This window comes from Ursus maritimus, unplaced genomic scaffold, assembly GCF_017311325.1.
Source record: "Ursus maritimus isolate PB19 unplaced genomic scaffold, ASM1731132v1 scaffold_3, whole genome shotgun sequence".
Classification (NCBI taxonomy): domain Eukaryota; kingdom Metazoa; phylum Chordata; class Mammalia; order Carnivora; family Ursidae; genus Ursus; species Ursus maritimus.
Genome location: NW_024425563.1, coordinates 82,694,420 through 82,708,862, shown reverse-complemented (window position 1 = coordinate 82,708,862; position 14,443 = coordinate 82,694,420). Strand labels below are relative to the sequence as shown.

The 14,443-nt window shown below is 35.6% G+C and overlaps 1 protein-coding gene across 2 annotated transcripts in view; it reads left to right on the top strand.

Moving 5' to 3' along the window:
- The window catches only part of RSBN1L (round spermatid basic protein 1 like), a 58,336-nt gene that overhangs the window by 38,621 nt on the left and 5,272 nt on the right, over nt 1-14,443 (top strand). For both annotated transcript variants that reach the window (XM_040644323.1, XM_040644324.1), the window contains 3 exons: nt 8,856-8,993; nt 10,513-10,655; nt 14,168-14,335. In XM_040644323.1, the coding sequence (XP_040500257.1) occupies nt 8,856-8,993; nt 10,513-10,655; nt 14,168-14,335 (449 nt within the window). The remainder of the gene's footprint in view (nt 1-8,855; nt 8,994-10,512; nt 10,656-14,167; nt 14,336-14,443) is intronic.

Below are 14,443 nucleotides of genomic sequence, written 5' to 3'. Positions count from 1 at the left end.
TCAAACATCATGTTGAGTGAAAGAAGCTAGTCGCAAAAGGTCACATACTGTGTGATTTCATTTATATGAAATAACCAGAATAGGTAAATCTGTAGAAACAGCAGATTGGTGGCTGCCAGGACCTGGAGGAAAGGGACCTGCAGTAAACATGGGGGGTGCATCTATCTATTTAAGATAGGGATTTCATTTCCTTTGGTTAAATACTCAGAAGTGAAATTGCTAGATCATATGATAGTTTTGTTTTTCATTTTCAATTAAAAAATTTTTTAAAGATCAACTTTTTGAAGCTTTTGCTAAACTTTTTTTTTTTTTTTTTTTGGTAAAGATTTTATTTATTTATTTGACAAAGAGAACACAAGCAGGGAGGAGGGACAGAGGGCAAGGGAAAAGCAGACTCCCCGCTAAGCAGGGAGCCCTATTCGGGACTCAGTCCCAGGACCCTCGGATCATGACCTGACCTGAAGGCAGACGCTTAACTGACTGAGCCACCCAGGCACCCCCAGTTAAACTGATTTTTTTAAATAAACTTTTTCTTGAAGTATACATACACAGAATTCACATAATTACAAATGTACAGCTTAATGAAGCTTTACTAAATGAACACACGTATGATTTTAAAAAGTCGAATATTACTAGTAGTCAGAGTTTTCCCCAAACCCCTCTCTATCACTACTTTGTGCCCCCCCATACATACGCAAACATCCAGGTAACCACTTTCTGACTTCAAATACCACAGATAAATTCTGCCTGTTTTTGAGCTTTTACATAATAGAATCAAATAGTATGTGAGTTGTTGTATGTGGCTTCCTTCCTTTAACATTATGTTTGTGAGATTCATCCATCTTGTACATAACAACAGTTTATTTTCTCGTTGCTGTATGGCATTGTACTGTATGAATAAACCACAATTTATTCTGTTTACTGTGGATGGATATTTGTTTCCAGTTTGTGGTGGTTACAACAGGGGTCCTGTGAATATTTTTGTTCATGTGTTTTGGTGGGCATATGCATTTGTTTCTGTTGGGTATGTATATAAGATTGGAATTGCAGGATCAAAAAGTATGCACATGTTCAGATTTACTTAGATACTACGGGTTTTCCAAAGTTATTTTACCAGTTTACATTCCCACCAGCAGTGTTCCACATCTTTGGCTACACTTGTTAGTGTCTGTCTTTTCCATTTTAGCCATTTTGGTGGCTGTGTAGTTGTATCTCATTGTGGTTTTAATTCGCATTTCCCTGATGACTAAGGAAGTCAAGCTCCTTTTTATATAATTATTGTCCAATTGGATATCCTCTTTCTAAAACTAGTGTACTCTTTTGTACATTTTCCTTTGGCTTTTCTTCTAATTGGTTTGTTGGACTTCTTAATACATTGTTGGTAAGAATCTGGTCAGCCTTATATATTGCAAATATGTCCTCTCACTGAGTGGCTTGCCTTTTCATTCCTAAGAGTGTCTTTTGATGACTAGAAGTTCTTAAGTTTAGGGCGCCTGAGTGGCTCAGTCAGTTAAGTGTCTGCCTTCAGCTCAGATCCTGATCCCAGCGTCCTGTTATTGGGCCTGCATTGGGCTCCCTGCTCAGCGGGGAGCCCGCTTATCCCTCTCTCTGTCTCCCGGCTTGTGCTCTCACTCTCTCTCTGTCAAATAAATAAATAAAATCTTTAAAAGAAAAAAAAGGTTCTTAAGTTTAATGTGATCTCACAATTTTTTTTCCCCCATTTATGGTAAGTGCTTTTTGTGTCCTGTTTAAGAAATCTTTGCCTACCCCAGGTTATTAATGTATTCTCTGAAGTTTTCTTTCGGAAACTTTTGTTGTTTTACGTTTTGCATTTCACTCTACAGTACTTCTGGAGTTGATTTTTGTGTATGGTATGAGGTAAATGTCACGGTTCATATTTTTCCATATAGGTGCTCAGGGAACATGATCATTTATTGAAAAGGCACCTATTCCATATTACATTGCCATGTCATCTTAGTCATAAATCAGCTGAATCATATATATGGTGTTTCTGGACTCTCTCTAATTTCATTATTCTATTTGTCTTAATTGCCGTAACTTTATAATAAAACTTGGTATCTAGTAGAATAAGTATCAGTTTTGCTGTTCTTCAAGATTTTTTTGGCTCTTTATATTTCCATATAAACCTTACAGTTAGCTTGTCTGATTCCACAGAAGAATCTGCTTAGGATATTGATTGGGATTACATTGAAGTTGTAGTTCAAGTTCGGGTAGGATTGATGTCTTTACAGTATTGAATCATCCAGCCTGTGATGATGGTATTTCCCTTCATTTGTCTTTTATTTTCTCTTGATAATATATATATTTTTTTCATCTTATAGATCTTACACATCCTTTGATATTTATTCCTAGGTATTTGAGGACTTAATTTTATTGATCACTCTTTTTAGAGAACTTGGAAGCTCTGAGTACCTTTTAGAATATAACATTAACACTCATCTTGAGAAATTAAAAATGTATCTTGTACCTTATTTCTCTTCCAGCATCCTTCTTCCCCTTATCTATGGTTTTATTGTGCATCATGCATGCTCGTTAGTAGAATTATATAGTGAAGCTGTGTATTTTGGTGATGTCAAATGAATTTGCCTACATACTGCCATGTGAATTTGTCTTCACCAAAAGAATTGGTTGAGGTAATTTTAATTGAACTATTTGTGTGTTAGTATTCTAGGGGAGAAAGGAAAGGAGGTATCAGTATTGGAATGTAGTTTCACTTGTGGGAAATAAAGCCAAATTCATGTTCCATCTTGATGATTTGGTCGTAACTTCTTGTTAACAAAGTTCAGGAGGTTAGGTTCAGTAGAACCTGCTGTGTTTGAGAGAGAGCTTTTTAAAGAGCAGAGGAAAGCAGAGCTGTAGAGAAGTTTTGAATTTTAAAGTTTTGTAATCTAGTAGCTACCCTTTAATTCCCCTTTCTACCTTTTATATTCTGAAAAACTTTTGATCCAATCAAAACCAGTCTGCAAAGCAGTATTCGAAAGATATAGAAACATGTGAGAAGAGGTAATTGAATGAGTTGATAGAGAAGGGTACAAATATGACCTTTGTTATTTTTATTTAATCTTAGTTTGGAAAATACATTTAGCAGCATTAAAGAAATTCACGATAATGATAATGAGTATTTGTGTAATGAATTAGCACTATTTTTTTGTGGATAAAATAGTATATATAATAATAAAATATTTGTGTTTTCTTGCATTATAATATTGTACTCTGTGCAAATATTGAAGGTTGAAATGTAAATAAAACCTCTTTAATTTCAACTTTAAAACAGGTCCTCATATGCTCAAGTTTAGATCAGACTCAAAGAATTAATACCACCAAGCAGGGCCACTGTCTATGATGACAAATTGTTACTGCAGCTGTTGATAATGCAACCTGGTGGCCCTACCAGTGGCTTGTGGAACCCAAACTAGATCCATCCTCATGAGACTAGTTTCCTTCCTTCCTTCCTTCCTTCCTTCCTTCCTTCCTTCCTTCCTTCCCAATTAAAATCTGAGCAACCAGAATTTAACCAAAATTCATTTGCCCTCAATTCTGTGGAAATCGAATGATGACAAATTATGTAGCCACTTCTATGATCTTTATAGTGATAGTGTTTATCTTTGTAATATTACTCTGTAGCTGTCACAAAAACTCATCTTTGCACCTGTTTAGCCTTTATCCTTAAAACATGTTAATTTGAGTTTTTTTGGTGGCTATGTGTCTGCATGTGTATACAACAGTACACACACACACACACACACACACACAGCAGTGACAGAAGATCAAGACATCCTAGTCTGAATTCTTCTGGTTTTGGAATTCTTTTTACTTGTATAATGTTTTCCATCTTCCATCTGTATCCTTGCAAGTTGCATGAAAAATTTAAAGACCGTGTGAAATTATATATTGTTTTAATAGGTCATGTCTCTAATGTCGTGATTAGAGGTTAGTGGCTCTGAGGTTAGTGATCTAATGTTAGCTAAACTGTATGATGAAAGTCTTTGAGAATAGAAACATATACACAGATTTTTATTGTAAGTTCATAACCCATCTATATCAGTTCTTTTGCTGTAGAAAACAAAACCCTGAAAATGTAATGGCTTAAAGTGATTTCTCACAGTTCTTTGGGCTGTCTGGAGAGTTCTTATGGTCTTGGTCATCTTGGCTGGGGCTGGATAGCCTCATTCACGTGTCTGGTGGTTGGCAAGTCAGCTGGTCTTATTAGGAGATCTTGCTTGTATGTCTGGTGGTTGGTGCAGTGCCAGCTGGAGTGATGATCACATTTCTCTCATCATGTAGCAGGTTAGCCTGGGCTCATACACACGATGGTTGTTGTAGGATTCTGTAGAGCAAAAAGGGCAATCCCCAGTGCGCAAGCCTCTGCTTGTGCTGTTTGCTGATGTCCATTGGCCAAAGGAAGTGAAATGGCCAAACCCACATTCACTTCACTATGATAGGACTGGTGCAGTCATGATGCTCAGAAGTGAGCATACATACTTGAGAAGAATTTTTGGCCATTTGCAACTTCCACATTTGTCCTAGTTTTTCTACCATCTCCACTTTGTTCAAATATTCATTTGATTGTAGGGAAACAAAAAGGCAAGTAAGACAGGAGTTTTGTGTGTCAAGGAATAAGTGAGATTTCTTTCTTTTCCCTCAGTATTTAATTAGCATATACTCTGAACCCTGTAGTTAGAGCTGTGAGAATATGAAAACTGGAGCAATTGTCTTCTAACCATCCTTTCCCCTGCCCCAAGCTCCGTATCTTGGTTTTTTTTTTTATTTTATCCTGCTTCTAAGTTCAGTTTTGTATGAAATAACTAAGGTCAGGGTATTAACTCATGATTAAGTGGCTAGTATCTTAATAGCGAAACAATTATTAAATCTGATCTGATCTGTTAAGCTTTGCCCCTCTGCAAAATGAAGAGAGAATTAACATTTGTTGACTTCTTGCTAGGGGGTCATTCACTGTCCTAGGCCAATAAAGACCATTTGATATGCCATCTTTGAACCATTGGCTGCCTTTGTACTAAATTCTCATTTTGACCATTTGTGCCTGTCACATCTTCCTTGAATGCTTATGAGCTGTTCTGTACAAAATATTACTGTGGCAGGTATCAGATGCTCTAATTGGGGAAGGGGACTTTTTCCTTTATTGTACTGATTTTAAAATGAATAAGAACACTTTCATCCTTATTTTAGTTGAAGTTATATGGATATTTTTGAAATAGAATGTTGACTAAATATCATTACCGGTTATATTTTGATTTGAAAGGATATGCCAGATGTGATGGGAAATGGCTCCCTCTTGTGGCACACTCATTTATGTTAAATTTTAGATTGCCTCAGTAAGAATGTGATGAGCTAAACCTTGGTTTTTAAAATAAGACTCCCTCTCCTTTACCCCTCCCCTTAAAACACCAAGCAGAGTTGAACCAACAGCCTCTTCTGCCCTCACCCCCTCAATTTTTGTTCTGATAACTATTCTGTTTTGGTATTTTCTTCAGATTGATGCTAGCTAGGAACATCTGTAATATCATCTGTATTTATTATGGTTCACTGTTATTCTGTGGAACTTTTAATGTCTTGAGATGTTGATAGATATGCTAAAACAACTATGAGAAAAACAGGTTTCAAAGTCAGAATACTTTGTGTAATACTGAGCCAAATAAGTTATGTTTACCGTGAGACTTCTCAGAAACCTCAAAAATAGTTGGTGTGTGTGGTAAACCTCCCAAACAGAGGAGTTTCCAAACTTATTGGACTCCACAGAATCCTCTTTTCAGGGGCTGCCATATCAGGAAACATATTTTGGGAAACAGCAAGTTTCCCAAATTCTTCCCAGTTCTTCTTGCTTTTTTTAAATTACTTATTACCATATTTGTTTCTTCCTTTGTTGTAGCAATTTTTATACATAAAACAGTTTTAAGTCTTACAGATTTATTTTTGGCAGTGTATTCCCTGTCAGAAAGGCTACTTGTTATTCTTTTGGTAGCAGGCTGACCTCAGAGTCATAATGTCTTTTGTTTATTTGTTTTAAAGATTACTTTTCATGTAATGAATAATGAATAGGATTTTAATTTATTTTTTAAAGATTTTATTTATTTCAGAGATGGAGAAAGAAAGAGAGAGAGAAAGTACAGGCATAAGTTGGTGGAGGGACAGAGGGAGAAGCTGACTGCCCACTGAGTGGAGGAGGGGACAGCAATGCAAGGGCTCACTCCCAGGATCCTGGGATCATGACCTGAGCAGAAGGCAGAAACTCAACTGACTGGCACCCCTAGGATTTTAGTTTAAACATAATTTAATTAAACAGTTCATTTCTTGTTAACCAAAATTTCTGAGATTTTGTTATTGGCACTTACTGGCAGTGGGTACAAGAAGTCTCCTATTTCCTGTTTTTTTTCTTTCCCTTTATATTTATAGAGAATATATGAGGGGAAAGATAAACATGCAGTCATGATGTTGGTAGGTTTTTTTTGCCAGTGGTGGGGGGAGGGGGGGAAGGAGCTGGAGGGAGGAGATTGAGATTAAAAATGATCTATCTGTTCTAACAGGCACTATTTAAATATGAACTATTGAAATATAAGAATTTGCAAATATATAAATAAGTATTCTTTTACTGTGTTGTCTTTTGAAAGAGCTATACCTAAATGGGGAGGAAAAATATGTGTACTCTTTGTAACAATGCGTTTTTCTTTTAGGAAGCCTATAGGATATGTTTTAAAGCAATGACACGTTTTGATATTTTCTAGTAATTTTTTTAACTGCATCAGAAAACTGATGGTATGATTAATGTTTACTGAAGTGAAAAAAAAATACGGTAATCTCATGTCCAGTATCACCAGGATGTGAGGTTTTCCAGATAGGTGATTTTTCTAGATAATGGAAGCCTTTAGTTTTGGGTATCAAGATTTTAATGAAGATACACTTTTTCAGTCTAGGTTTGTCATTATGATGCTATAATACTGATGTCCTAGGGGAGCTGCAGCTATGTATGCTTGCTTCTTGCTCCTCCTCCCCCTTCAAATTTGTAGTTTCTTATCCTTTATGATTTCAGAGGTTAGTGAGAATTGTGCCTAATGTAGAAACACGTGTCCGAAGGGAACCTTTTATGAGTCATGGTCTTACGGCATTTATTTCAGCTATCTAGAGTCTTTAAACATCTGTTTCCTCCCCTATCCCGTTGCCTTGAGTTGTAATAGTTGGATAGATGAGTTTTGGAGAATTGAGGCTTTTTATCTTATGATAGTGTAGATTTAATTTCATTCCATGTAATAGGGGATATTTGTTATATAGTATTTAATAAAATAGGTGTCACCTAAACCAAGAACTATCTCTATTTTCTGAAAGGTGTGTGGATTGTATTCTTATATTTTAACTTCTTAAGTGCCATCTGTGTATTTTATCAAGAGATACATATTTTTTAAATTTGATTGCATTGTTATATGTAATTTGCCATGTTTAAAACATTAATAATTCCAATTGACTTAGTGTATGTTTGAATATTGGGTTAAGCTAAAAAGTTGTGGTAAATGGTATGTAAGTAAAATGTATTTTATTTTTTAAGATCTATTTTATTTTCGAAAGAGAGCGCATGTCGCACACATGGAGGGGGGAGAGGCAGAGAAAGAGGGAGAGAATCTCCAGCAGACTCCCTACTGAGCATGAAGCCGTACCCTGGGTTCGATCTCATGACCCTGAGATCATGACCTGAGCCAAGATCAAGAGTTGGATGCTTAAGCTACTGAGCCACCCAGGTGCCCCATGAAAAGAAGTTGTTTTGCTTTATAAGGATTCTTGTTTCCTAACGTTAGGATATGAAAAGGCATAGATTTCTTTGCAGGATTTAAATGTGCTTGCCAAAATTCAGGTACCAAGATTTTTTTTTTTTTTAAGTGGGTGGGGAGGGGCAGAGGGAGAGAATCTTAAGCAGGCTCCACACCCAGTGTGGAGCCACACGTGGGGCTTGATCTCATGACCATGCGATCATGTCATGACCTGAGCCAAAATCAAGAGTCAGATGCTTAACTGGCTGAGCCACCCAGGTGCCCCCAGGTCTCAAGATTCTTGAGGTGCAGGTGGTTTTATTTCAGTTAATACTTGAATGCTACCCATTTGCTAGCATTGTGCAGGTGGCTTTGTAGCTTTATGTAATTATTAAATTTCCTTCAGCAGTCTGAGGTAAATCATTCCACTTAAGGAAACTAAAATTCAAGGAATTTATGTGATTTCTGAAGGTCACAAAGCTGCTAGATAGTAAAGGTAGAGTTGGGACCTAGCACTCCTGATTCTCATTCTCTAGTAGTTTTTCTCAGAGTTAATCATAGAAATGTAAACTGGATCCTAGTTAATATGTTATTATCTAGAAGGGAAGATCATTCCCAGTGGCCTTTCAGATGTTTACAAACCACTGGTAATGGTTAAATGTAACATTTCAGGCAGTCTGCTTTTAGAAATTCCAATAAAAAGATATGAGCCGGTTAGGAAAATGTAGGTATATGAACTTTTGAATATAAATTTCATTGGCGTTCTAGATCAAATAATAAACTATTATAAGGAGAAGTTATAGACTGCTATCTAGAATTACACTGTTTATCCTGTGTTTTTGTAAGCAGTGTTTAGGAATAGCTAGAGAAAGTAAAATAGCCTGCTCTGGTATGGATTTTTTTTCATGCCTTATTTTTTATTTTATTTTATTTTTCTACGGTTGGTAAAGGCCTTTTTGTTTTGATTTGCTAACCTTATATTATATAGTTCTAATATTCTCAGACAATATAATTTGGCGTTACATAATGATAGCAACCATTATCTTATTTATAACCTTTAATTAAATCCATATTCTTCAGGTAAAAAGAACGTATTCTCACGGTACTTACAGAGCTGGCCCAATGCGACAGATCAGCTTGGTGGGAGCAGTTGATGAAGAAGTGGGAGATTACTTCCCTGAGTTCCTTGACATGTTGGAAGATTCACCATTTTTAAAAGTAAGAGAAAACAATATCAAGCAGTCTGAATTGTGGGTGTCACTTTTATGCTGTGGGTGACACAAATCATAGTTGTTTCAGAAATATAATTCTTGTATAGTGTGTGTGCATGTGACTCAGATATTAATTATAATGGGAGAGCTAAATGGTGAACCAAAAAATAACACTTGCTTGTTGCTGCCACTTTTGGAAATTAGGTTCCATCTGTTTATTAACTTTTTATAAACTGAGTACCAGAGGATTTAAGAAGTACAGGAAGGATGCCTACTAAATGTTTAGGACAAAAGAATGGCAATTTGGCATTGTGGAAAACTGGCTTGGAAAATTATACATCCGTATTTCAATCTTGGCTCTACCTGGTTGGGTTGGGCAAGCCATTTAAACTTTTTGGACTTCAGTTTCCGCATCCATAAAACATTGCGCTTAGGCTAGGTAGCCTTAAGGCCCCTTTGAATTCTTTAAATGATTTCTAGCCAGATTCTTTTTATTTTTTCAGTAATGGCTGCATCCTAGAAAATATTTCTTCCTGTGGGCTGCTGGGGCTATCCCATTGAGAGAGAAATTTCTGAGCTGTGTAGTTAATCAGTTTCAGAGGTTAGAATGTGACAGAATCCATTTGTCTCTAATATTTGCCACGTAATCTGTTGTAGATCTATTCTTTTTTCACTTCTTCTTGTTCCATTTTCTTTTTCTAATTTACCTTTTCACTCCAATCCATTCCCCTTTCATTTCCTTTTTTATTCCTTTTAAACGTTTTGTTATTTTCTCTTTTTCCCAACTAGTGACATGATGGAATTTGACTGCATTTCTTTTGAGTGGTATTTTATTTATTTATGTTTCAGATTTTAATTTTAAAGACAAATGAGCTAAATGCCTTGTTTTAGGAGAAATTTCACGTGACAGTCCTACCCTTTCTTAAAAGGGGATGGGATGCATGGTTCTTTTAAATACCATTCTCACCATTTCATGGACAGTGGCCCTTAGACCATTTTTTTTTTTTAAAGAAAAATTGCTTTTAGACTTGCCACCTCTTTAAGAAACTATTAAACAGAAATAAATTTTGATTTTGGTTTGGTTTTCCTTTTTGTTTTATTAGGTTTTCATTATAGCTAATCAAAGAGGTATCCATTTTTTTGAGATTTCTATTTTTTAAAACAAATTGTTCATTTTTATAGATTCTCAATGGAGAACACTTGCTTATTTTGCCAACTTATTAACATCACATGACCCTTATATTTGGTAGAAGGAGGAACAACAAATGATGAATATAGTGAATCATATTTCTGGCACAGTTAGAGGAGGGAGTCATCCAAGAAAAATTACTCCTGGTATGTTTGTAAGAGAATTCTTGAAGGAAAATGTGTGACTACATAGGAATATATTCATTAGAGGTTTGTATTTCAATTGTATAAGTATAAAGGTATATATGAAAGTGTGTTAAGGGGGCAGTATTCTTTAATGTATATTTGAAGATGCAAATTTGAAAATAATTGGTTTCTATGTAATTATTTGCCTCTAGTGTACACTGCCATGGGGGACACTATCTAGTCTAAAATTAGAGAGTCGAAAAGACAGTGATGATGGTCCCATCATGTGGGTACGCCCAGGAGAACAAATGATCCCTGTGGCTGATATGCCAAAGTCACCTTTCAAAAGGAAAAGGTATGTTGAATACAAATTTTTATTGCCAGGGGTAGATGTTTGTACATCGGGTGTGTGTGTGTGTGTGTGTTAGTTGAAAATTGGAGAAAGAAAAAAGGGAAAGTTTAGAGCATACTTGCAATGTAAATTAAAAAATGGCTACACATGCTAATGAATTTTTAATAAAATATAAGATATTAATAACGCTTGAGAAATGTGGGCAAATGACAATAAATTGTAATTAGGAATGGAAAAAATGTTATTCACAGCAAAGACATTGTAAACTTTTAGAATAAATTTAATAAAAAATATTCAGAACCCATATTAAGAAAACTTAAACATCTTCTGGAGCATATAAAATAATACCTAAACAAAGGAAAAACCCTGCTATGTTCCAGATTGGATAAAACTGATAGTCCTTTGAAATTTTTAGCATTTTAGTTGAACTCACACTTCCAGCACTGGATTTAATGATTTTAAAGTTTAGAAGGAAGAATAAATAAAGTCAACAAACAGCCAAGAAAACGGTGAAAGAGAAGATAAGTGAGGGGGGCCTTGTGTTACTAGAGATTAAGAATTATTATAAAGCTCAAAAAGATCATTGGAATAGGGTTGTGTACCCAAATAGATCAAAGTATTTTGAGAACTTAATGTATGAGATAGATGGGAAAAGGAAGATCTATTTAATGAGTAATGCTGGCATAATTGAAGTCCATTTGAAAGAAAACAAAGCCATAGCCCCTACCTCGGATAAGAAGTAAGTTAGAGATTTGAACATAATAGATAAAAAAATTAAAATATAAGAATAAAGTTTTTAAACCTAGGAGAGACCTTTCTAAGCAAGATAAAAATATGTAATGACAATACTCTTTATGAGAGAAGAGTTAACAACAAAGTTCAGAACTAATGATATACTGAACTAAAACATTTGTAATGTGTGACAGACGTCATGAAGTTAATATACATAGAGCATTCCCGAATTGACAAGAAAAATGTAACACAACCCAGTAGAGAAATAGGCTTCAGCCAGTTATATTAAAAGAATTATGAGATATTATTTTTACCTATTACATTGGTAAAAAAAGGGCAATAATATTATAGGCTGGTAGGTATGTGAGGAGACAGGAGCATGTATATATTGCTGATAGAAAGGTGAGCCCCTATCATCATTCTGTAAAAGTAATTTAACAATAGTTCATGAAGTTTAAAATACATACACACACACACACACACACACTGTCTCTCTCTCTCTCTCTCTCTCTCTTTCTCTCTTTCTCTTTGACCTAGCGCTACCACTTTTGGGAATCTGCCCTAAGAAATGAAAGCATTAAAGGTAAATGTATAAGAATATTAGGTGCAGCATTATTTGTAGTGAGAAAAAGAGTTTAAAATGGTCTGAATGCCCAGTAGCAGTGGAATGGTTGAATTAATTTTGATACATTCCTATTAAAAATATTTAAAAAACAAAGAAAACAAACCAAAAAAACCCTCAATATCCATTCCTTTGGGGCTTCTAGCTGGCTCAGTTGGTGGAACATATAACTCTTTTAGACCTACCACCACGTGAGTTTGAGCCCCACGTTTGGTATAGAGATTACTTAAAAAAAATAAAATCTTAAAAAAATATATGGTGAAATAGTTCAAATAAATGAGTTAGATATGTCTGTTGATCTGGAAAGATGTTCATGACATTTGAAAAGAGCAAAATACAGAGTAATATGCCAGTATGATTCAGTTTGTATGAAAAGAAACATGTAAGTGTATATTTATGTGAACACAGAAAAGTGTGGACAAAATGTACACTGAGTTAACATTGGTGGGAATGGAGTGGGTGATAGGTATCTTTTTTTAGATCTATAAAGATGTTTTATTAATTAGAGTGACTATTAATCTTAAAGGAAAAACCAGGGAAAATGATCACCGAGTAAACTGCAGGTTGCCTGAGGACAGGGTCCTGTGTTGTGCTTGTTACTTAATGTGTCTCTAGCACATAAACAGAGTGCCTGCTGCTTAATAAATATCTGTTGAATGAAATTTTTACAAGTTGATTTATACCTTGGTAGTAAATGATAAAATTGGTGTGTTTCTCAGTGGTTCTTAACTTGGATTTATAAATCATTTTGAGATTTGAAAGCCTCTTCCCAGAACAAGTACAGATATCCACAAAGTTTTACATGTAATTTAAGGGCGTTCACCAGCCCTCTGAGGAACCTGCCTGTATTTAAGGGATTAGAATCCATGTAAATGTGATGATTTCACATCACGTTGTAGTCTGAGCAACTAATAACACTGCCCACGGCACTGTGCTAAATGCTTCATATAAAGTCTTAATTCATTAGAATGTGGTAATGAGACCAAAGTTGTAGGCTTGAAAACCTTTTAGCTTTCCATAAGAATCAAGGTCATCATCTAGCTTTGTGACACCTGTAGAACATCAATCACAAAGGGCGAAAAAAGTATGTTGTAGCATCACCTGGGTGTGCATGTGTGTTGTGTATGTGTAATATGACTGAAATACAAGAGTGCACAAAGAGCAGTAAGCAGTAGAGATTGAGGGTGGGAAATTAGAGAACTAAAAAGAGTGATTCTAGGGAAATTAGAGAATTAGTGAAGAGTGATTCTAGGGGTTTAGATGAGGATTAGAGGAGAAAATTATGGGGGCAATCTGGAATTGTCTCTGAAAGCAACAGAATAGATAAATAAGATGATGACTCCCAGACAAAGAAATTCTCACCCTTTACCTTCTGCAGCAAAATCAGAGAGGGTTTTTGCATTGAATGAGGCTAAGTAGCAGCTTCTGTGTGCACATTTAGGAGAGCAGTACTCAGGGCCAATGGCAGGTGGTTGTCCTTTAAGAGGTAGCTAAGGTTTCCTTTCTACCTCCAATAAATCCTGCATGTTTTGTGGAAGCACTTATTATTTGGTGTTTTCTTGCTGTTTATTTTGTGGTCTTTTCTCTCACTGGAATATGAACTCCCATGAAAGTGGGGAAACTTGTCTTTTATATTTATTACTATCTTGTTCAGTAGCTGCAGTGCCTAGATGGGACCTGGTATATAGTAGGTATTCTATTAATATTAATTAATCCATTTTTTAAAGTTACCTGTTTGTTCCGGATATATATCTTACTTTAGTCATGTGACTTGAGTGGGGGCATGATTCTGCAGATAAGACCCAGACAAACCTCAGGTAAAGATTCTGGGCAGGGGAACTTTTGGGTAAACCACACCATCTGTAATTTAGTTGTCTATCCACCTTAAAGCTGCCACTTTTGTGAAGGGCATGTTAGAAAAAAGAGGGACTATATATCTGTTTTTGTCTGTACTTGTTCATTTTAAAAATAGAACCTGATTTGGGAGCAGGTGATTTAAAATTTCCTTCTGTCTGAATTATGTGATTATAAATGCTTCATGGCAATTAAGCCTCAGTGCATCAGTACAAATGTTTGAAGGCAATTAAACCTTAATACATGGGCCTGCCTCTCTCCCCCCACCTCCACTTTATATTATGTATATGTAATTTTATTTTAACAGAACTACCAATGAAATAAAAAACCTGCAGTACCTACCTCGAACCAGTGAGCCCCGTGAGATGCTCTTTGAAGACAGGACAAGAGCCCATGCAGATCATATAGGACAAGGTTTTGAACGACAGACTACAGCTGCTGTCGGAGTGTTGAAGGCTGTGCACTGTGGAGAGTGGTATATATTAACTACTGCTTTTTTAATTTGTTTTTGAACTACTGCTATTTTAATGAAAGGTTTTCTTGGCTTCTAAAATGTTTCTTGGGAAGTTTCTCAGTAATTCTC